The following is a 22,891-nucleotide window of genomic DNA, read 5'->3' as shown; positions in this document are numbered from 1 at the left end:
GTAGCCCTCGGCTTATGACCACAGTCGAGCCCAAAATGTATGTTGCTAAGTGAGATGTTGGTTAAGTGAATTTTGCCGCATTTTACGACCTTTCTTGCCAGAGTTTTGAGTAAGTGAATCATTGCAGTTGTTCAATTAGTAACGCTTCAGAAGGTCGCAAAAGGATACTGCAATCATCATAAATATGAGTGAGTTGCCAAGCAGCTGAGTTTTGATCATAAGACCCTGGGGATGCTGCAATGGTCGTCCTTGTGAAAAATGGTCATACGTCACTTTTTTCAGTGATGTCGTAAATTTGAACGGTCACTAAATGACCTGTTTTAAGTTGAGAATTACCTTTATTCTCTTTTCAGGGCTTTCTCACTATTTTGCCTCAATTTTTTTGGACACTAAATCTTATCAGCTTCCAAGACAATTATGAGAGACTTTTCTTTTAGATTATAGAATTCATGGGGGACCACCATAAATAGCCACAATTTTACTACTGCTGCAACTAACATGTATATACAAGACTGTTTCTACACAAGAGTTAGAGCCAGCTTCTTTGCCAACTACTAGGCACCCTGCTCTAGGTGGTAATCTCTGTTCTGTTTTCTGTGCATGAGCATAAGTTAATTCCTCCTCTTGTTTCTCCCTTGTATCAAGGAATCCTTCCATTCATGGCTGATTTCAGACAATTTCCCCAAAGATGCTTCCTTTATGCCTCTGTCCGATCTACAAAGTAGACCAGACTAAGACACCAATACCATATAGGTCAGAATTGTATTATTGATTGTATTATTTATTTATTATAATAGTTATTGTAGCAGAATCTTGCAAGTCTGAACATGTCCCCTCCCCTCCCCAAAAAATACATCTTCATGTGAATTAGGTAGGGCTTGCTTGTCTTGAGATCTTTTCTCAAATTAGTTTCTGCTCCAGGCTTCAGCCCCATTTGTCTGACTGTTTCCGTGTAGTGATTCTTCCTCCTGTCTTTCAAGGTCATTTCCTATACCTTCTACTAGAACCTCCCTCCCTTATGCATGTAGCTCACTACCACTGCTTCCATTTCCTCCACACCCTCTGCACCTAAGGTGTCTGGTTCAGCCATGAAGCATTGGGACATATTCATGAACTTAAAGCACTTCCAAGACTGTCTTTGTCATCAGTCTACTTGTCAGTCTTTCAAGGTAGATCAAGATACAAGAATTGAGCAGGAAGTCTTTTTTTATTGTTATATTGTTGTAGGATATACAAAAGCCTTTCTCTCCATCCAGCCTTAGCTCATGCTCACATAATCATTACTGAATTCCTCCTTCAAGGCCATCCCCCTGTTTCTCTACTTGACCTTAGATAAGCTCAAACTCAGCTGCAACTTTCCAGAAAACTAAACACCAAACACTGCACGGATATGACAGAATTGTTATTATAGCATCAAGACCAAAGCCCTATTAACACAGTTGCCTCTTACAATTAAGGTTTTTGTTCCACTTTATTACATCTTGGATTAGGTTTTTTCCCCCCTTTTCATGATGGAATAGTAGAAACCTACTTTATGCTTCCCTTGGTGTGTGCTATTGACTTTGTCCACATTCCTGTCCTGAGAACTCTAGTATACCTCACATCCATTTCTGGATTTTTATGGAGCTTAAGGGAAATACGTTGAGGAATTTATCAGAATACTTCAGTTTAATTTCATGTAATGCCAGGTCTTTCATATTTTGGCTTTTCTCTTTCATCTGAAAAAAAGTGATGCGCGGCTCCAGTAACATTCATAAAAAGCCACAATGACATCAAAATGCATCATGACATCATCATGCAAATAAGAACTGATGCAAGTGTGTTGAGTCTCATGATTTATGTGGTGATGGATGTATAGTTGTCATTTCCTTACCCTCCCACATCCTTGTTGAATGCAATGTTTGGTTTCTATAACAATATATCTCCTCCCTTTTTCCTTTGCAAAATAGCCCTTTTCGTTCCTTCCTAACCACAGTATTTCACGGAAAGCCTAGTATGTTCCTGCTGTTGTGGCTTGGAGCTTTCCTGTGATTTCTCAATTTTCATGTCAAAAACCTTTGAGTTCATTGAGCTCCAGTGCCAGTTGACCTTTCAACTCCTCCCTAGGAGTTGAAAGGTCAACTCTTACTGCTGGACCTAATGGGACGAGTAGGAGAGGTTGTAAAGAGGTGGTCCCTAAAGTAACTCTGCCATGAACGGCTTGATAGGCTTGGTGATAGAATCATGTTTTTAAGATATTGCAAAAGGCCAACCATGTTGGGGCCAAACTAATCTTTGTGGGAATATGTGAAACAAGAGCCTTGGTGGTGCAGTGGACTAAGTGCTGTTATGTAGCACTTAGCTGCCAGCTGCCTGCAATTAGTGCGAGTTCAAATCTCACCAGGCTCAAGATTGACTCAGCCTTCCATCCTTCCGAGGTAGGTAAACTGAGGATCCGGATTGTGAGGGCAATAAACTGACTTTGTAGAAACACCGCTTATGGGGAGCCAAAAGCCCTAATAAGCAGGTAAAGAATGAAGGCTATTGCTATAAGTGCATTGTAAGCCGCCCTGAGTCTTTGGAGGAGGGCGGCATATAAATTGAACTAATAAATGTGTCTTCCAAACAGCAGGCCCCATAGCAAAAAAAAAAAAAAAGCTCTAATTCTGGGCCCTGCCAGATGGCATTCCCTAATAGATGGCACCCAGAAAATGCTTTTACTACTGGACCTGATGGGATGGGTAGGAATGATTGTGAAGAGGTAGTCCCTAAAATAACCCAGTCTTGTGCCATGAAGGGCTTTATAGGTCATCTTGAACTGTGCTGGCAAACAATGTAGCTTGTGAAACAGAGACATCATATGCCTTAACCAAAGAAGACACATAACTGTCTTTGCAGCTACATTTTGTACCAGCTGTAACTGTTTCAGCCAGGCAAACCCTTTTCCTTTTATTAAAAGCTTTTATAGTACCTTTCATTTGAGAATCCATTGGAAACTACACCATGACTAAGTTAGTGGTAATTTCTTAAACAAGATCCAAGCCTTTTGTCTAAATTAGATTGGGATTCAAGACGATTTGGGGGCCATATAGAGTTTTACGGGCTTTACTGCCAAAATATGAATTACTCAATTTGAAAGGCTAGAGTTAATAGTTAATCGCCAGAGATTTTTCTGCTTGCATCTCCCTTGATGTCAGGGAGGATCAGCAAATCTCGGCTGCAAGTTGAAAAAAACTATTTTTTTCCTCTCTCTCTCTTTATAAACAGTCATACTTCTTGGATGTTGTACAGAACAAAAAAAAAAGTAAGGAACAGCTCCTGGCTATGTAGTCATTTTATATACACTCAGTTATATGTTTTCACATATTGGAAAAATATGAATTTTTTTGTCTTTCCTCCTTCTAGACTGGAGACCTGCTGTGATGCTGGGAGCTATAGATTGTGCAGATTTTTCCAATAAGAACATCTGTTATAAATTTGGAATAAAGAGCTACCCTACTGTGAAGGTAAACATTCTGGTAGTGAGGGTTACAATTCCTGTTCTCTCCAACCAACATGATTTTGGGTAATTATAAACCAGCATCCCAGGAGTAGCTGATCTAGCTCATTTTGGTCCATTTGGAACTAGCATTAGATTGCTGAGCATAGCGAAGTCTGGTAGAGAGGCATACAATACCATCTGGCGCATTCTGTAAGGAAGTGAGAAGCACTTGTATCTGATGATCTCTCAGGAGGGGCAACTTGCAGCATCCCCAAACCTGCTTTTTGTGTCCTTTAGAAAGTTGTGCAGCTGAATTCAGATGGCAAATTCTTCAAAAGTGCTACATGATTTCTTGCTGGATTTTGGTGGGAAAAAAAGAAAAATTGACACTATATACTTTGATGATCTCACTAATTTGCATGTCGTGAAGCTTGGCTACCCATTTATCCAGAGGTTAGAGATTATTTGTACTGTGCAAATGTGCCTCTTACGACAGCCAGAAGCAGACATGGATTCAGATTGCAAGTAGCAGAAGATAATCCAAACAGTCCCCTATCCACTGCCTTGCAATTCGTAGGCCAAAATGGTGCTGATCTTGCTGAAAGATACAAAACTCAGCTGAAGTTATTTCAAATAAAGCAACTTTGTTGCCCTTGCCCAGCCAGGTTTCAGGTGCCACCTCTTTCACAAACAGTTTGTGGGTGTAGGTGATTTTTTTGCAATTTGTTTGCACCTTGAAGCCAAGCCTCCAGCAAACTGGACAATGGATGTAGCCTGTAAGGATGAGTGGTTGGGTTGGAAATTGAGATAGCCATCAGTTTGGAGTGTGGGAGTTTACTGTACACTATGGATTTTATGGATTAGATACAATTTGTATTAGGTTACTTTCATATTGTTGGTTGGTTGGTTAGTTGGTTGGAGCCAGTGCGTACTTCTGAGATTCAGTGTAAAGGAATGATATATGGTGATGGTAGATATCCATGGATTCAAATTTATTTCTTGGCACCAAAGAAGCTGCATCATTGGGTGCCCTTCAGTAAATCTGCCTCTCCCGAGTCAAAGCTTTCTTTTGCTGAAAGTATATGAGACAGTATAACACCTAGTCCTTGTTGCTAGGACCTTCACTGTAAAGAAACAGAACAGAATCCTACTAGCTTAATGTTCATCGGAAAAAGCAAATAAATTAATCTTGGAGAGAGGAGGCTGATTTTAATAGACAAAGATGGTAATTCTCTTCTTAGGAATTATGATCCTGGATCTGAATTAATCCTCACTGCACAGTTATTTAAGAAGAAAAGCAATTTTATCCATCTCCTGGAATTTGCCTTTTCTAATTGGATATGGCTAGTTTGATGAAAAGAAGGACTGGGGAGACAATATCTTAGGGGCTGCCACAAAGAAGAGGGAGTCAAGCTATTCTCCAAAGCACCTGAGGGTAGGACAAGAAGCAACAGATAGAAACTAATCAAGGAGAGAAGCAACTTAGAACTAAGGAGAAATTTCCTGACAGTTAGAACAATTAATCAATGGAACAACTTGCCTCCAGAAGTTGTGAATGCTCCAACACTGGAAGTTTTTAAGAAGATGTTGGATAACCATTTGTCTGAAGTGGTGTAGGGTTTCCTGCCTAAACAGGGGGTTGGACTAGAAGACCTCCAAGGTCCCTTCCAACTCTGTTATTCTATTCTATTCTATTCTATTCTATTCTATTCTATTCTATTCTATTCTATTCTATTCTATTCTATTCTAAACATTAAGTTTCCTATTTACATATATAAGCCTTGTTCCTTCCCTCTCTTTCCTGGGTTTACGGTCAGTTTTTGTTATAAGCTGATGTGGCATTTTCTGCTTCCTTTTCCTTGTGCTTTGTTAAATCTCTAAAGCCTGGTCATTACACAAGCTCTTGATTTGTGTACATTTGATCAGGTGGAAAGTACACAGTTGGCAGAACATGCCATAAATCTTTCCAAAAGAATCAGCGTAGGAAAGGGAAGGCATATTTACTTGGTAATTCAGTTCTGTTGCTTTGCCCTATCCAGTGCCACTGGCAGCATAGGGATGAATTTTTCCCATGGAATAATTAGAAACTTAATTTGCAGTTTTATTTCAAATAAGGGATAAATATATTTTGGGGGGGGATGTAAAATGGGGCAAAAACAATAAGTACACCTCAGCACACAAACAAGAATCACATCCTCATGCTCAGATATGATATCTGCACTAAGGGAATGTAATTGCCCCCCCCCCAATGCAATCTTATCTCTCTGTTCCCAGAGGAAGACAAGCAGTCTGGGGAGAATCTGTATTATAGGTAGAATTTCTTGAACCTGAATTCTTTGTGTGTTGCTTTGGACTGACAGAATCCCAGAACAGAATTTAGTAGAATTTAAAGAGGCATTTTAATTTTAATTTATTTTTAAAATAAGAATTCACAGGGATTTTTAAAGCAAAGTATTATATATACAATAGTTTAACAAAAAGACAGTTTTTAACAGAAAGATATGGATAGGTTGAATCATTGATTAACTGATAATATGCCATCAAGTTGGTGTTGATTTTTAGTGACACCATAGGAATATTTTCTTCATGATGATCTGTTCCTAATCTAGTTTTTCAGATCTTCCAAAAGTGAACAGAAAGGAAAAATATCAGCAAAAAACTATCCTGGTAATTTTCTTCCATCTATATACTTCTCTCCCAGCTTGTAGGCTGATGGGTGAGAACTTCAGATTACAACTAGGCAATTGTGTTGCTTAACATACTACAAAAGCAATTTTTAAAAGCAAAATCTAACAATGTGGCTTATTTCTTTCCAGTTTTTCAAGAAGTCCTCCCAAAAACCTGAGGATGGCATACAACTCAACAGTATGTACCATATGCAGCTGCCAGTAAAGTGACAGCTAAATAAATTGTCTCTTTCTATCACCAAAGAAAGTCATGCTTATCAAAGAGAGAGATGATCCACCATGTAATATGACTATTATTTTTATGCAGTTTCTTTGAGACCTCTCATTCCTTTCCTGTATCTCTGTTACATATTTCATTTGGGCAAGGCCTGAAAGATATTTCTGACCTTCTCAAATCAGCAAATTGGGACTTCCACTTTGGGGCGCCAAAATTCTATATCCAGATAAATAATATGGGTTATGGGTAAATCAGAACCTGATTAACTTATTTAGAAAAGAACATATGGCTTGACTTTCTCTTGTGTATTAATCTAAGGCTTAACATTGTTCAGAATAACACTTTGCTTTCTTTTTGCTTTGAAAAAAATTAAACTACAACCAGTTGTGGTTTGGTTTTACGTTTCTAAATAAACTCTGTGAGCGCTAGCTTATTTTCTGCTTACCTGGATGAAGACTTATTTAGAACCTAAATATTTATCTAATAGCAGCTTCCTGTTTCTAGGGATAACCAAAAAGTGTTTCTCTTGGAAGAAACTTAAGAATCTGTAACAAAGAATTCTCAGCATGTTCATTAGGCTGCAATATGGACATGCCATAGTGTAGTGGGGAAGGGATATCATAGAATCAAAAGAAAGTCCCAAAAGAAGAAGCAAAATCTAAAAGCAAAGTGGAAAGTGCTAATGCTTTGCTGCATGAAGATTGCCGCAGCTTCTTGAACTGTAGGAGGATCAAACAATTATTCTTTCTTTATTGACGATACTTGTTAGGCAACATTTGTGAAGTTCTTGCTCAAGCTGCCCTGAGTCTTCGGAGAGGGACGGCATATAAATTGAATTAATTAAATTAAATTAAATTAAATTAAATTAAGAGAATTACTCAGACTCTGTAGAGGGAATCCCCCTTCAGGAAGTTGAGGAAAATCCTCAGGGACCACTCACACCCTGGTCAGCGCTTCTTTATTCTCCTGCCATCGGGAAAGAGATATAGAAGCATAGGCAACCGCACAAATAGGCTGAAGAACAGTTTTTATCCGTGGGCTGTCAGGCTTCTGAATGGAAAATAACTTTATAACAACATAGTACAATTGACTTGCGGGGCTGGTGAGATGTGCAATAAATTCACATGGTGCAGTAGGATTGTGTATTTGTTAGTAGGATTCACTGGGTTAGGGATTTTTCTTTTACTGTCTTTCACTGTGAGTTGTATTAGGTTGGGGGATTGCACGAAGGGAGGCTCAGCCAATCTCATTGTACTCTGTTGTACTCTGACAATAAAAGTTTGAATTTGAAGTACTGTACTCTGGAATGAGCCATGTAAGAACTAAGTTGGGAGTGGCTCCTTGGCAGAAGGGTTACATTTGAGTGGCTAGATTCAGTTTTTCACATTTATTTTTGTCCCTCAATTCTCAACTGAAAATTGAACTTTATGGGGGTACAGCAAGTATATAGAGATTTGCTGGGACAAATGAGCTACAGGTGACTGGAATTCACCTTCCTGTAAGTATTTGGGGAGGAAAAAATGGCTCAGTTCCTGTTGTTCCATGTTTAGAGGTTTGACCTTGTAAAATCTATAAAAGTTATTTGCATGATGTGATCATTTCCTGCATACTCTCTCTACGTGCATAAAGATGATAGACTAATCAGAAAAAAAGGAATCCTTGTACTTAAGCCATTGGCTTAACTATTGTGTCGGCAATAGTTCCCAGTAATCAGGTGGTAGAAGCTGCTGGGACTTTTCTCATGCATGATATCTTCTGGGGTAACCTGAATTATCTTGAATTATCTTGACCTAATCATACTGGTTGACCGGAATTTCACAATGATAAACTTTTTTTCCTGTACAGATTATGAAAAAACCATTGAGTCTCTAAGAAAGACCATAATCACTTTAATGGAGAGTCATGGAGATATGTGGCCTTCTCCCAGCCCACCTTTGCATCCGACAAGGTAATTTGAAAGGAGATTGCAAGACAAAGTATCCCTTTTAAGCATCAGTATGCATGCTACTCATTTTTCCTTCAACTCAACAGAATAGGTAAAAGGGCTTTGGACTCTGAAAACTGAGCATTTAAATTGCATTAGATATTAAAAGTGTTCCATTACAACAATCTAATAATATAGGATCGTGCTGTCCTACACATTTAGCAGACTGAAGGTATCAGATCCCTGCACCAAAGGAGATTGTAATCTAAAATCATTTATGAGAAGGATAACAGAGAAAGAGAAAAGAAAGTAGAGACTGGGACTACAGTGAATCAATGTGAACAGATATAATTGGTTTGTGATTTGTACTGCTGAGTATTATCTCTTAAAATATATACACACTTTCCATGTTGAAAAATCAGCATGGATAATTTGCTTGGGCCAGCAAACCATTTTAAATTCAGCTATAATGTCACTTGGCAGTGGCATGGATGGCATATAAATTTAATAAATAAAATAGAACATAAAAAATGAGAACAATGTATATCTTTAATTAAAATCAGCTTGTACTATGTTGCATGGATTGAAAGTACATTATCAATTATGTGATTGTTGGTCTTGATAAAATAATTTCTAACAGTTGTAGAAAAATATTTTAAAAATAGATATTAGTTGTTTCTGTTTTCTGGAAGGTTTCTAATATTTTTACGTTGACTTAGTTTTTGAATAGTAGTAGAAGATGATCTTAGATCACAGTTATTATCAAGTCAGAAAGCTACAGGAATTGATGCAATATTTATAGAAATATTGCGAATCAGTAAAGATTTTAACCAAGTTATGGGAGCAAATATGGACATAATGGTTACTAGATTGAAAAGATCTAGTATCGAGACCAAAGAAAGGAGACTTAAGAGTGTGTGAACTATCACACAATAGCCTTAATCTCACATGCTACCAAAATAAATCATCCCACACAGATCAGAGCCCTAATTGGAAAGAAAGGGGTGTGTCAGATGTTTAAGGTGACTTTAGAAAAGGCCAAGCAACCCAAGACATTTTGGGTAATTGAGAATGCCAAAGAATTCCAAAAAGAGGTCAATATGTTTTTCACTGATTACCAAAATGCCTCTGATTGTGTCAACCCAGATTCTTCTCTGCCTCGTGAAGGAAGTAGGAAGAATATTGTAATGTTGCTTGTTTTACAATGGAGATTATGCCTTACTTCTGCAAGCCAAGTTATAATTGCCTTTGATAAAATCTTTATTCAATTTGATCTGCCTGATTCTAAATGACTCTGGGTGGCTCACAATACGTGAAACAATATAAAAAAATATCATAGAAACAGACAATAGAAACAGACCATAAAACCAGGCTCCAAGAGAAAAAAAAAGAAAGGAAGAACAAATGGCAAACCCCAAACCATCTTACCAGTGACTAATATTCAGGAAAGGAGGCACTAGCCTCCCTAGCCCCGGGCTTGGGAGAACAGCCATAGTCTCATAAAATAAAACAAGTGTGCCTTTAACTTCAAAAGCCTTGTCAACAATGGGTAGTCAATTGCCCCTCTGTAACTGGTTACTCAATTAGTTATATAGAACCCACACTTGGGGCAACATTCTGTGGCCTACCCGAATGGCATGTTTGCTTGTGCAGAATTGTATAATTTAGCTTTCCTCAGACTGGCACCTCCCTCCTCAATATGTTAAATTAAAATGTCCATCTTTCCCAACCAATATGTTCTTAAGTAAATTGAGTATTTCATCGTCAGGGATGGTTTCTGCATTGTGTTAAGCTCCAGGAATGAAGAAAGGAGTGAGTTTCCATTCAAAGATTCTGTAATTTTATCCTTCTCTGACAATTAATAGTCTAATTATATTTGTAATTTCTGGTTTTATTTTGTGGGCAGAAATATCCATTCATAATACACTCATATTCTCTTGTAAGGAATTGAGTGATTAGCGGAACTGACATTTCATTATTTGGTGTTTGGTACGTTTTGGAGATAACCATCAGCTCACATATTTAGAATATTACATAGTATTCATTTTATAAAGTTTATAAACAATGACTCAGTAAATGATGCATAGTTGTTAGAACAGTGCTTATAGAAACATTTGAAAGACAAGTTATAGCTTATAGTATTTGAATACGTGTTGTAACAACTGCTCATTTACTGAATCATTTTTTTTAAATCACCGTGAGACTTCTACACACCTATCAAACTTCTTATGTTATAAAGTAGAGTTTGAGTATTTCCTGTGGTTTTCTGTTTCTTGATTATGTATGAAAAAACATTATTCTATCCTCTAGGAAAACATTACAGATAGTCCTCTACTTATGACTACAATTGAAACAGAAATTTTGGTCACTAAGCAATATGGCCATTAAGTGAGTAATATTGACCGGACCCAATTTTATTACCATTTTTACATTAAGCAAATCGCCACATTAAGCAAATCACATAGCCATTAAGTGAATCACGCAGTTGCTAGGAGAACCCGGCTTTTCCAATTAACTTTTGCTTGTTGGAAGCCAGCTGGAAAGATTGCAAATTGAGACCATGTGACCACAAAACACTTCAACTGTCAAAAAAAACAATCAAGCCAGTTGCAATGTGCCTGAATTGTGATAAGATGACTGCAGATGACTGCAGTGGTGGTGCAATGATTATAACTAAGAGGACAGGAAAGCCGGAGACCATGAATTCAATTCCCATTGTTAGGGTCTGGAGGCTAAACCATATGATGAATGGTTAAGGTAAGTTTAGGGTATGACTCAGGGGTGAAATGCTCCCGGTTTGGACCGGATCGCCCAATCTGGTAGTGATGGCGGTGGGTGGCTTGGAGAACCGGTAACAAAAATCCCTCCCCGCCCCCATGCCCAGATGAGCCGTGCAATCATCAGAGGCTTTTTATTTTATTTTTAAAAGCATTTTTTCTACAATCTCTTCGGCGGAAAAAATGCTTTTAAAAGTAAAAACAAAGCGTCTTCTGATCAGGTAAGTCAGCTGGGATGGTCAGAGGCTTTTTTAAAAAAAGAAAAGCCTCTGCTGATCAGGCAAGTCAGCTGGGATCTTCAGAGGCTTTTAAAAGCATTTTTTTACAACCTCTTCAGCCGAAGAGGTTGTAGAAAAAATGCTTTTAAAAGTAAAAAAAAAAAAAAGTTGGCCACACCCGCCCACTCAGTCATATTACCCCCACCACCACCACCAAGCCACACCCACAGAACCGGTAGTAACAAATTTTACATTTCACCACTGCATGAAAGTCATCTGGGTGACTTTGGGCCAATCATTCTCTCCCAGCTCAACACAACCTCACAGGGTGGTTGCTGTGTGGAAATAGAAAGAAAGTATATTGGATGTATTCACCTCCTTGACTTATTACTAAACTAATAAAAGGCAGGATGCAAACAAATAAAAGCAAACAAAACAAACTTCAAACTGTCATTAAATCAATGATTATCTTGTCAAATGAAATCAAATTAAGTTTATTATAGTCAAAGACCAGACACCAGAACAAATAAAAACACTAAAAAGAATATCGTTAAAAAGTCTAGAATAAAGTGATAAATAACAGATAAAATCTATATTAAAATCATAATTTGGCATCCAATCTCTCAGTTAGACATGGCTTAACTATACTATAATATCAATCCTTAAACTGTGAGGCCCATAGTCACTAAATACTAAAATGCAAAAGAGTAATAATGCAAAAGGGTTTGCTACATTAGTTGTGTCAAATAACTAGGTTGGATTAAATAAAAGCAAGCAAAAGCAAATTTCAAACTGCCATTAAATCAATGATTGTCAAAAGGAGAAAAAAAGAAAAGGCTCCTAATTGTCAAAGGAAGGACTTTTAGAAACAGTGATTTCCCCCAAAGATAGGATGTGCTTTCTTCCCTTGCCCTGGCTGTATATGTTTTTTCTGTTAAAAATCCACCAGAAATAATACTGTATCTTGGTTCTCTGTCCCAGTTCCATAACATGCCTCTCACCTGTTTCAGGACATGCTGCTTTTGCATTTCAATGTAAAAAATAATCTTAAAATGAGATAAGCCAGCCTGGGCACACTGTCAGTCAGTACTGGGTGATGAATGCTGGGGGGCGATACCAGTACAATGGGAGGATGGCTATATGAAGGAACAATGATGAAAGCCCTAGCTAGATTTTGTGGAGGTGGACAATTTGCACAAGAATGTCACTTTTGATAGTTGCTCTATATCACTTGTAATACCCGTTCTTCTCTAACAAGTACAGATGTAACAGCCGAAACTTTTCCCTATCGCTGATATATCTGTGCTAAGGAAAGATGTAGCTGCCGTATTTGGAAAAGAAGAAATAGGCCAGATTTTTTGAAGAGTGGAGATATGCATTCCTATATTCCCATATAAGATAAAAAATCCTGTTAGATTAAAAATGTATTGCTGTTCCCTACATTCAGGAAGAAATGCTCATAAATTGGTTGGGTAAGATCTCCTATAGCAGGAAGCCATGGGCAACTAAATTTGCAGAAGAAATGTTAATCTGTACCTGGAACAATATATAATGTTTTTCTTCTTTTTCAGCGTGGCAGAACTTCGTGATTTCTTTCTGGTGAACAACGTGACTTATTTGGCCCTGATATTTGATGAGGACAACTCCTTTTTGAGCAGAGAGGTGAATCTTAATTGATTGTTCAACATACACATCACAGCCAGTATTATTATTGTTTATTAAATTTATATCCTGCTTGTCTACACAGAAAACATTTGAGGCCTCTAACATAAAATTAAAATAAAGAGTTGAAATACAGGTAGATTGCTATCAGTGGGCGTTCAAATGTTACGATATTTGGTTTAGGGCAAATTAATACCAGGTTGTATTTAATGTGACCACGTTAACGCAAGGCTATTGCTTGTGTAATTGAGACTTACACACGTGCACTTGCAGTTGGGGTTTTAGACGCTGCTAATCTTTGTGGAAAATGGAGAAAAGGAAGAATCTGTCAGAAGAAAACAGTACAATTTAAAAAAAGAAGAGACTTGTTATTACCTTGGAGCAAAAATTTGATGTAATTGAAGACATGAATGTGGTTGTAGCAACACTAAAATAGGATGTATTGAAACACTCATAGAATTTTTTTGGTTTTTATTTTGCTTTCTGTAACTACTCTGTGATTTTGTTAACCATAAATTTTAATCAAGAGTATACTCTTTTTATCCTTTATTATAATATTTAATTGTTGTTTAAAATACTTCACTGCCTATTTCCATCGAGCTGGAACTAATTTCCACATTATCCATACAAATATCACTTTGGATAGTGCAAATTCAAATAATGTGATCATTTTTGGGACTCATTAGCTGCACTAATTGAGACCTACTTGTAATCATGATCAAATTCAAACTGAGAAGTTCTGAATAAAGAGGAAGGACACAGCCAAAAGAGTGGAATCTGAATGTAATTCCAAAGCAAGAACGTGCCACAGGGTAAAGTGTAAGGGAGGTGACCTTGACAGAAATATGCAAGAGCTATTACTTATGCAAAAAAGGCTGAAACTTTCTCTATGTCCTGGGAAGCAAGAGGATCTTTAATGTGGCTCAGGTAATACACCTGATTCACTGGGCTATAAGGATGGGAAGTATAGTACAATCAGACTTGTAAGATACTGCTACATTGTGCCTGGGAAATAATTGACAACCAATTACAGGATTTTCTACACAAGTACAGTGAGGTTTTGATATTGGGTGTCTATTAACGCCCTGTGTGCTGTATTTTGCACTAAAATTTCAGGACACTCTTGAAGGCATTGCAGGTGTCAAGTGACTAATGGCTCATTCCCTGTAACTTTGGAATGACCTTTAATCAACCTGACCAAGAAACCTGCCCAAAGTGAGTTTTTAGAGCACGCTCTGATGCACAGATAAATAGGCTAATTAAACATTATTATGTTATTATAGACCTGTAACTTTTGTAGAAATAAATAAAAAGTGCTCTTCCTTCATGTTCCTTCCTGGAATATTTTACATGGGTCAAACACTCTGTGGGAATATGTTTGACATATTAATTTAATCCCTGATACTGTCAGGAATAACTATTCTAGGGCTATTTCCCCATCTCTACTGGTTAATTGTCCTGTGAAGTCTTTGATGCATTCTGAGTTTGATTGTTGCTTGCAGATGTTTCATTACTGTACCTGACTAGGTAATATCAGTGCTAGTGAATGTGGAGTTTGCTCCCTGTTTATATGCAGTAGCTTGCCTGCCAGCATTAGTGGGGGTGTGATTTTCTCCTTGGTAGTTTTTACACACCATTCATTTACACACATGGGTGGGCTGCTGAGGGTTCGCAGGGGTTCAAGAGAACCTCTAGCTAAGATTCTGTGCAGTCCCAAATCCCACTCCTGGCTGGCCCCTCCCCGCCCTGCTCAACCCGCCCTGCCCCTCCCAGGAGTCCCCATGCGGCCCGTTTTGGATGCAGGTAAGTACAGGACATGTATGGAGCCTTGGGGACGGCAAAAAATGGGCCTACCGAAAGTTCAGGAAGGCCGGAAACGGGCCCATTTCTGGCCTCTAGAGCCTCTGCAGCCCGGGGAGCCCGTTTTTGCCCTCCCAGTGGCTCGAGGAAAGCCTCCAGAGCCCATGGAGGGAAAAAATGCCCCCCCTAGTGGTGTAGGAGGCCAACTAGGCCATGCCCACCATGGCCACCCTACCCAGCAACTGGGCAGAGAACTCTTTGCTAAAATTTTTGAAGCCCTCCACTGTTTACACATCATTCAAAAGAGACCATAAAAATGCTAATAAGGAAATAAAAAGACCAGACTTCCGGTGGCTCCGCCGGCGCCGAAAGACACTCCTTTGTGAGCCCAGCCCCGGGATTCCGTTAGAGCCGCTAGAACAGCAAAAATCGACTGTCTAGTGGCTTGAAAACTTTCCCCCTGGGAGAAGGGGAGAAAGAGAGCCGACGGGTGTGGGTAGAACTCCCCAAGAGCCCCAGGTTTCTTTTTAAATCTGGGACTTAAAGGGTGAGAGCACCCCGAAAGCCCGTCATTGCTCCGGACCCGGGATGTTTCTGCTTCAAACAAAACTAGACGCCGTGACCACCCCAGCAACTCAATTTAAAAAAAAGATTTTGGACTTGAAAGCTGGCAGAGCAAATACAGGAGAAACTAAAACTGCAAGTACTAAACTTTAACTCCAAAAAGTCTATCACTTCCCTCTGAATTTCTATGGGAGAAAGGGAAACTAAGATGGCGTTTGACTCTAATGGGGCGTGAAGAAGTGAAAGTTAGATACAAAGTATTATGTTGTGTTGAAAGCCCCTGTTTAAAAGAAGAGGATTTTATCTTAAAAGGAGAAGGACTTAAAACTATTTCTAAAAAAAAGACTTGTACCACTTAAGGATTGGAATAATTGATTTAGTTGCTGGAAAAGTATAAAGTGAAAGTTTTATTGGGAAGAAAAAAAATGGTTGGCTTTTTTGAAAGTGATGAAGGCTTACCATTATATACATCAGTAAATACACAAATAGTGACTGTGGATCTCCTTAAAGAAATTTTAGAATCATATACCTCTGCGTTAGTGGAAAGAATGGAAGGGTTTTTCAAGAAGGATGTTACTCAAATTTGCAACAAAGATACAAGTGAAGATATTGTATCGGTATTTCAGATGCCAAATAATAGTGAGCTGCTGAATGAAGAGATGGGAGAAACAACCCAGTTTAATGTGCCTTTGGAAAACAGAATAGATGTTTTTCAAATTAAGAAGGAAAGGTTGAGAGGTTTGAAGGAGTGTAACCAGGAAATACTGAGAGAGATTTCTCCAGAGGCCTTGATACAGTCAACTGGAAAATTGTCAGGAGGCGTTGGGATTTTTAATATAAGAAGGAGGATTCGAAGTGGAACTCTACAACTTTTTTACAAAAATGGACTCTCAATCGTAGTTAAAGAGGTGTGATTACTGAAGGGAATTACTTCGCAAAGAGAACAAGATTGTAAGGTACAGCAACTTCAGTTGAAAATTCAAGAACTTATAAAAATAAAAGAAGGCAGAGGAATAAGACTGAAGAAGAAGGTTCGCAAAAAAGTCAGGAAAAAATGGAGATGGAAAAATTATAACCCTCCTTGTTGGGGAGGATAGTAATAGTGAAAATGAATGATTATACCTGTATTTAGGGATATGATTTGTTTTGAAAAGTTATATTATAGTGAAAATGAATGATTTACTTATATTTAGGGACATGATTTGTTTTGAAAAGTTATATTAACTTTTAACTATATTAAGTAATGTTATGTTTGAATTGTTATGGGCCACTGACCAAACTTTCACTTTTGTCTTGAAGTATATTTCAAGGAATGCTTTGTTGAAGAATTTATATAAGCTGATGGGTTAAAAGAAAAATATTGTGGATGTAAAAGTTATGGACAGTGTAGATCATTTAATATAAGTTTATGGGTCAGAAGAAGGATATTATTTAAACCTTTATACTTTGTTTTAAATTACATTAATGTTATATTAAAGAATGTTTTGTTGAAGAATAAATATAAACTTGTGGGTTAAATGGTGCAAGGATTGAGGGAAGGTTTTTACAATATTTTTTATAGATATTAAATAGTGAAGATGGTATTTGATTATACGTAGTGGATTTGTAGAGAATAAGATGAATAAGTTTATGGAAAGCTATTAAGTGAGGAATGTTTCCAGGAAGAATTAATATAAGTTTATGGGGTAAAAAGTAAAAATAAGATTTTTACAATATACTTTATTTGAGATTGGTTAAAATATTTTGTTAATGTGTTAATATATGTAAGGGTTGGAGATGTGATGGTTAATTGTAACTGGGCTCTGATTGTGTAATACTGGAAGAAAGAAGACTTGCTTATTATTGAAGAATGGACAAGAACGAAGGTGGATTGATTATTTTCAAGCAATAATTGGTTTAAATAGTTATATTTAGATATGAACAAGGGGAGTTAAAGTGTAAGAGGGAAATAAATCTATAGATAGTTAGCTTATGTTTTTTTTTATGTTTGTTAAATGCTATACCCTGTATTGGCTCTGGGAAGTCTGGGGGTGGGGGGGTTGGGGCAGGAAGGGAGAGGAGGGAGGGGAAAATATGTGTAAAAATTTTTAAAACTTTTCAATAAAAATAAAATAAAAAAGGAAGTAAAAAAAGGAAATAAAAAGAGCAGAGCACTTCCTCTCCAGCAGCCTGCTCCCAAATAAGCAGGGATTAACACCAGGCAAATAATCACGCAAAAAACAGTACCCTAATCAAGGAACTACTAAGCAGTATAGTTTATTGAATAGCCCGAAGGCCTACTAAGCAGAACCTTTGCCCCTCACTCCCCCAATACTAATAAATATAGGGAAGAAAGCTCACACTCACTAGCACTAATTATTTTATCTAGTTAGCTACTGAAATGTCTGCAAGCAAACAACCAAGCTCAGAGAGCTCCAAGGACTCCACCGTTTCGCCTTGAACTACATACATTATCTTCTATTTGTCCTGTGTTAGGTCAAGTTAATATTTCTGAGTTGTTCAGGAGATGTTTGTTTTACAGCTTTGGGGTGCTTCCTTTTCCCTGGCTGGTGCTTATTTTATTAAAAATAACTGCTATGCATATGTGCCCAGATATCATCTCTTGACAAGGTTAAATTGAAGGAAGCAAATGGTATAGTTCACAGAACATGTTTTCTCAATACAACTAAACAAAATAATATTTAACTTCCAATTGATTAATCTCCTGCGAAAGAATTTCTTTTACATAATCCGCCCCCACAACCCACAGTAGAATCCAATGAAAGGAGGAAACCAGGATAATACTTCTGCTGGTTAGCTTTTTTCATTCAAGGTGACAGGGACATCCCTTTTGTTTCTCCACAACAGTTACATTTGTATGGTAAATTAGAATATAATCTCTTTTTATAAACTGTATTTCCAGTTAAAGTAAACATGGATAACACTGACAATAGGATTTTGTGATTTTGCCCAGACTTTTCTTTTAATCTTTTTTGACAGACTAAGCGTGAACTTCTGATTTCAAATTAAGCAGGGAACATCAAAAAGATCTTTAATTTAAAACCTAATGTACATGTGAAAGGATGTAAATTCTGATTCTAGCAACACTGACATGTGGTGGCATCACAGAAGATTTCTCCATGCATGAAAAAGTATGGATGAGCAGCTGCTGATTTCAGCTCCAAGCATTTTAGTTATTTCCCTCCCAATGTCTCTTTTTAGCTGCCAGTTTTTCTAAAGATGGAAGAATCATTTGTTCCTGGAAAGAGAAGTGGGAACTGACTAATGGACAAGCCAGTATGTTGCCCTGTTTTTATGTACCCTCTGGTTTTCTATACCTATTTACCTCTCAAAGTCTGAACAGAAAGACTTCTACCAGATTCAGTTTTGGCAGTGGAGGCACTGTACTATTCAGAATGCTTTTCCCACAGATCAGGACCCCAAGTTGCTCACCAAAAGTGATAGTAAAATCTTATGTGTATCATGACCATTATTGTGCTGTAACCCTGACCTAACATCTGAAGGTAAAGTTATAGTGTTTGGCTTTAAATTGATGATGCTGTCTGATGCAAATCAGTATAAAGGAATTCCTGCATAAAAGAGGGGAGAAATAAACTATTTTTATAGATATGTTTGCACACTGAAAAAAAGATGTTTGTTATTCTCAGTTCTTTGTTTCTTTCTCTTCTGAGTTTCCTATTCCTGGCCTATTGAGTACCTCTGACTGCTTTATTCCCTTCAGTGAACTTTGGGATAAGAGAGGAAACAAAGAAAGTAGTTAATTGCCACAAGTCTTAAAAGAAATAATAGGTTGTACCTACTGCCTGTTATAAATATAAACACAAAGATTACCCTAAGAATCTTTAATTGTGTAATATTACGCTGCGTATACTGTATGTAATAGTATTACCTACCGCTTTTCCAGTTCAAGGTATTCAAGGGAGACTTTGGCAATGGATATATCATTGCTAAAGAAATAATAATGGAACGTTCCAAAGAATGCATACACCTCTGATTCATCCACAAATATGCAACGTGACACTGTTTAGATGTGAATAGCCTGAAAAGGATCAGCAAGATTTCATTGGTAGTGGATCATGAGAATGAGTGAGAGCTGCAAGAGAGTCTTTCAGAAGATTAAATTTTTGAATAGAGGAGGAAGAAGGTAATTTCTTGCATCCAGCTTAGCAATATTGACTCATGCCTTGTTTGCTTTTAGGTAGCACTGGATATGTTTCAATTTGAGAATATTGCAGTAAGGCGAATCCTGCAGAGCAATGAAGAGCTAGTGAAGCAGTTCAACGTCACTACCTTTCCATCTGGCCTCCTTGTGACCAATAATGGTTCTTGCAGAAGCATCCCTGGGTGAGATGTTATCATAGTCATAGAAGCCTCCCTTTTCTGTTTTATCTAGTACTGTTGCTAAAATGCATAAATTCTCTGTCATTCTCCTTGAGTCCAAGAATTTAGGTTCCTGTGGCATCTCAGATAATTTTTTGTGAGGACTTTCTATCCAATTCATAATTTCTTTTAAATATGTTAGAAAAATTGAGTGTCTATTTTTAAATTTTGTTTCATAATTATTCATGTAAGAAATTTGCAGAATATTTATATTTTTGGGATTCTTGGACCAGTTCCTGTGTGAGGGATATTTTTTAGAATTTATTTTTATTTTCTTTTATTCTTAGAATTTCTTTTATTCTTTAGAAGGGGAGCTTATAAATTTTACAGATGACACCAAAAATGGGGGAATTGCTCAGATTTTGGAAGATATATTCAAGAATCAGAAGGATCTTGACAGGCTACAGGAATAGGTCCTATCCAATAAGATGTGGTTCAGTGGTTTGAAAAATACCCTGTTTCCCCAAAAGTAAGACATCCCCTGATAATAAGCCCAATCGGGCTTTAGAGCGCATGCGCTAAAATAAGCGTCCCCCCCCGAAAATAAGCCCTCCCTGAAAATATTTAAACGCAGAGCTGGAAATCAGGTAAGATGGCAAGAGGAGCCGCATCTTGCTCCACGTGCCCCAAAATAATAAGACCTCCCCGAAAATAAGGCCAAGCGCTTATTTTGGGGTTTAAAAAAATATAAGTCATGGTCTTATTTTCAGGGAAACACGGTAAAATCCTGCATTTAGTCAGGAAAAACCAAATGCATGGCTATAGAATAGGTACTGGTAGCACCTGGCTCAACAATAGCAACAGAGAGAATGAGGTGTCCTAGTGGACCACCACTTAAGTATGAGCCAGCAGTGTGCTGCAGTTGTCAAAAAAATAAATACATTCCTAGACTGCATCAATAGGGATAGCATCAAGATCACGAGAAATGATAATACCGCTCTATATTGCACTAGTGAGGCTATACTTGGAATACTGTGTCAAGTTCTGATAGCCACAATAGAAAAAAAAAATGCTAAGATACTAGAAAAAGTGTAGAGAAGAGCAGTAAAGATGATAAAGGGTCTGGAGGCTAAACCATATGATGAATGGTTAAGGTAAGTTTAGGGTATGACTCGGGTGAAATGCTCCCGGTTTGGACCGGATCGCCTGATCCGGTAGCGATGACGGAGGGTGGTTCGGAGAACCGGTAGCAAAAATCTCTGTTTCCCGCCCCCCCATGCCCAGCTGAGCCACACAATCATCAGAGGCTTTTTTTTTACTTTTAAAAGCATTTTTTCTTCTGCCGGAAAAATGCTTTTAAAAGTAAAAAAAAAAAAAGCCTCTGATGATTGCACAGCTCAGCTGGGATCATCAGAGCCTTTTAAAAGCATTTTTTCTATAATCTCTTCGGCTGAAAAAATGCTTTTAAAAAAATGCTTTTTAAAAAATGTAAAAAAAATGCTTTTAAAAGGCACTGACTATTCCAGCTGAGTTGTCTGATGGTCAGAGGCTTTTTTTTTCTTTTAAAAGCAAAAAAAAAATGCTTTTAAAAGAAAACAAAAGCCTCTGGCGATCAGGCAACTCAGCTAGGATCGTCAGAGCTTTTTAAAAGCATTTTTTACAACCCCTTCAGCCGAAGAGGTTGTAGAAAAAATGCTTTTAAAAGTAAATAAATAAATAAAAAGTTGGCCATGCCCACCCAGTCACATTACCCCTCCCCCCACCAAGCCACACCCACAGAACCAGTAGTAACAAATTTTACATTTCGCCACTGATATGACTAAATGTATGTTTAGTCTAACAAAAAGAAGTATTAGATGAAATATGACAGCTGTCTTCCAGTACTTGAGGACCAGTCACAGAGATGAGGAGATTGACTTATTTTCCAAAATACCTGAGGGCAGAACACGAAGCAATGGGTTTAAAGAGATATCATATCTGGAACTAAGGAGAAATTTCCTGATAGTGAGAGCAATTAGCCAATGGAACAGCTTGCCTCCTGGAGTTATGGATGCTGGAGGCTTTCAAGAAAAGATTGGACATCCATTTGCCCAGGATGATATAAGGAGACCTGCCTTAGGCAGAAGTTTGGACTAAAAGACCTCCTTCCAATCCTATGATTCAGGCATCTGCAGAAAACTGCAACAGGTTAGATTTCTACAGAACGTTTGTGATCGTTGTAGTAAGATATCAGCCTGTTTATTATAATTCAGACAGCTGCATTGTCAAAACCTGTTTTCAGCCAACTGCTTGGGTGTGGAAGTGTGTATGTGCTAGCTGGGTTCGGAATGACGGAATCTCCACTGATGGGAGGTTCTTGTGCGTGAAGCAAAAACCCTGGATTTTTCTTTTGGGTGTTGCTCCAAAAGAGATCTCCTGGGATATAAAGGATTTGTGTATGGAGGGTGTGGATATGGGATATGTCTTGTTAATTTCTTACAAAAGCATTGCAAGTGCTGTTATTCCAGAGAGACAAGCTGTTATTGCATCATACACACAGCATAATTAGAATCCTCTAAGGCAGCAATATCAAACCTGGTTCTGTATAGATGTGAGGAACTGTGCCTCCAATTACTATGATAAAGTTTTGACTGTGGTCCTGTAGTTTAATCTAAGTCTCCCCCATACCAGACTTGAGCAATGTGTGTGCCACGTGTGGCCCCACCTATTTGTGGTAAACTCCTGTATCCTTTTATATCATGACACCAGACCTAGTGTGTATATATTGGAGTTATGCCATCTGATCTACACAGTTTCTTGTCTTGTACATTTCTTCTTCCCCTTAATGATTTATAGACACTGGCTTTTTTGTGGTTAGCTGCACATGTTAGATTTCCTTTGAAGATAACATTTCATAAGCCAGCACTAGTTGTACTTACTATCTAAAGTAAACAGTTGTCACTTCTAATGCTGCAGTGTAATATGTCAACACAAGTACATTATTAATTCTTTGTGAATTTTCTTGAGAAGAAAGGTGATTCCCTAGTTGTGGAGCATTCAGATTTGAACTACTATCTCTTGGCATAGTAGCTTGGAAGCTGAATTTTGAGGCACAACTTAATGTATATCATAGTTGTACCTTTTGATATACTCAGCAACTGTAAGCAAAGCTGAACAACTGAAGTCATTAGATTCCTCTCTCAAACTAGAATGTGATATTGATATAAGGCCTTTCAGATCTCATTGTAGTTTGTTGCATTCCATTCATCGGGAAGCCAACAGC

The 22,891-nt window shown here is 37.8% G+C and overlaps 1 protein-coding gene across 1 annotated transcript in view; it reads left to right on the top strand.

Annotated features, from left to right (window-relative positions):
* Positions 1-22,891, top strand: part of QSOX1 (quiescin sulfhydryl oxidase 1) — a 60,380-nt gene that overhangs the window by 14,008 nt on the left and 23,481 nt on the right. Inside the window, exons 2-6 of the mRNA XM_034409686.3 lie at positions 3,385-3,485; positions 6,277-6,325; positions 8,210-8,312; positions 12,855-12,945; positions 19,508-19,653. Coding sequence (XP_034265577.2) covers positions 3,385-3,485; positions 6,277-6,325; positions 8,210-8,312; positions 12,855-12,945; positions 19,508-19,653 — 490 coding nt within the window. The remainder of the gene's footprint in view (positions 1-3,384; positions 3,486-6,276; positions 6,326-8,209; positions 8,313-12,854; positions 12,946-19,507; positions 19,654-22,891) is intronic.

The sequence above is a fragment of the Pantherophis guttatus genome, chromosome 3 (genome assembly GCF_059756535.1).
Source record: "Pantherophis guttatus breed Tessera chromosome 3, ASM5975653v1, whole genome shotgun sequence".
Taxonomy (NCBI): Eukaryota; Metazoa; Chordata; class Lepidosauria; order Squamata; family Colubridae; genus Pantherophis; species Pantherophis guttatus.
Note: the sequence above shows the minus strand (reverse complement) of the source record. Positions and strands in the feature narration are given on the sequence as shown.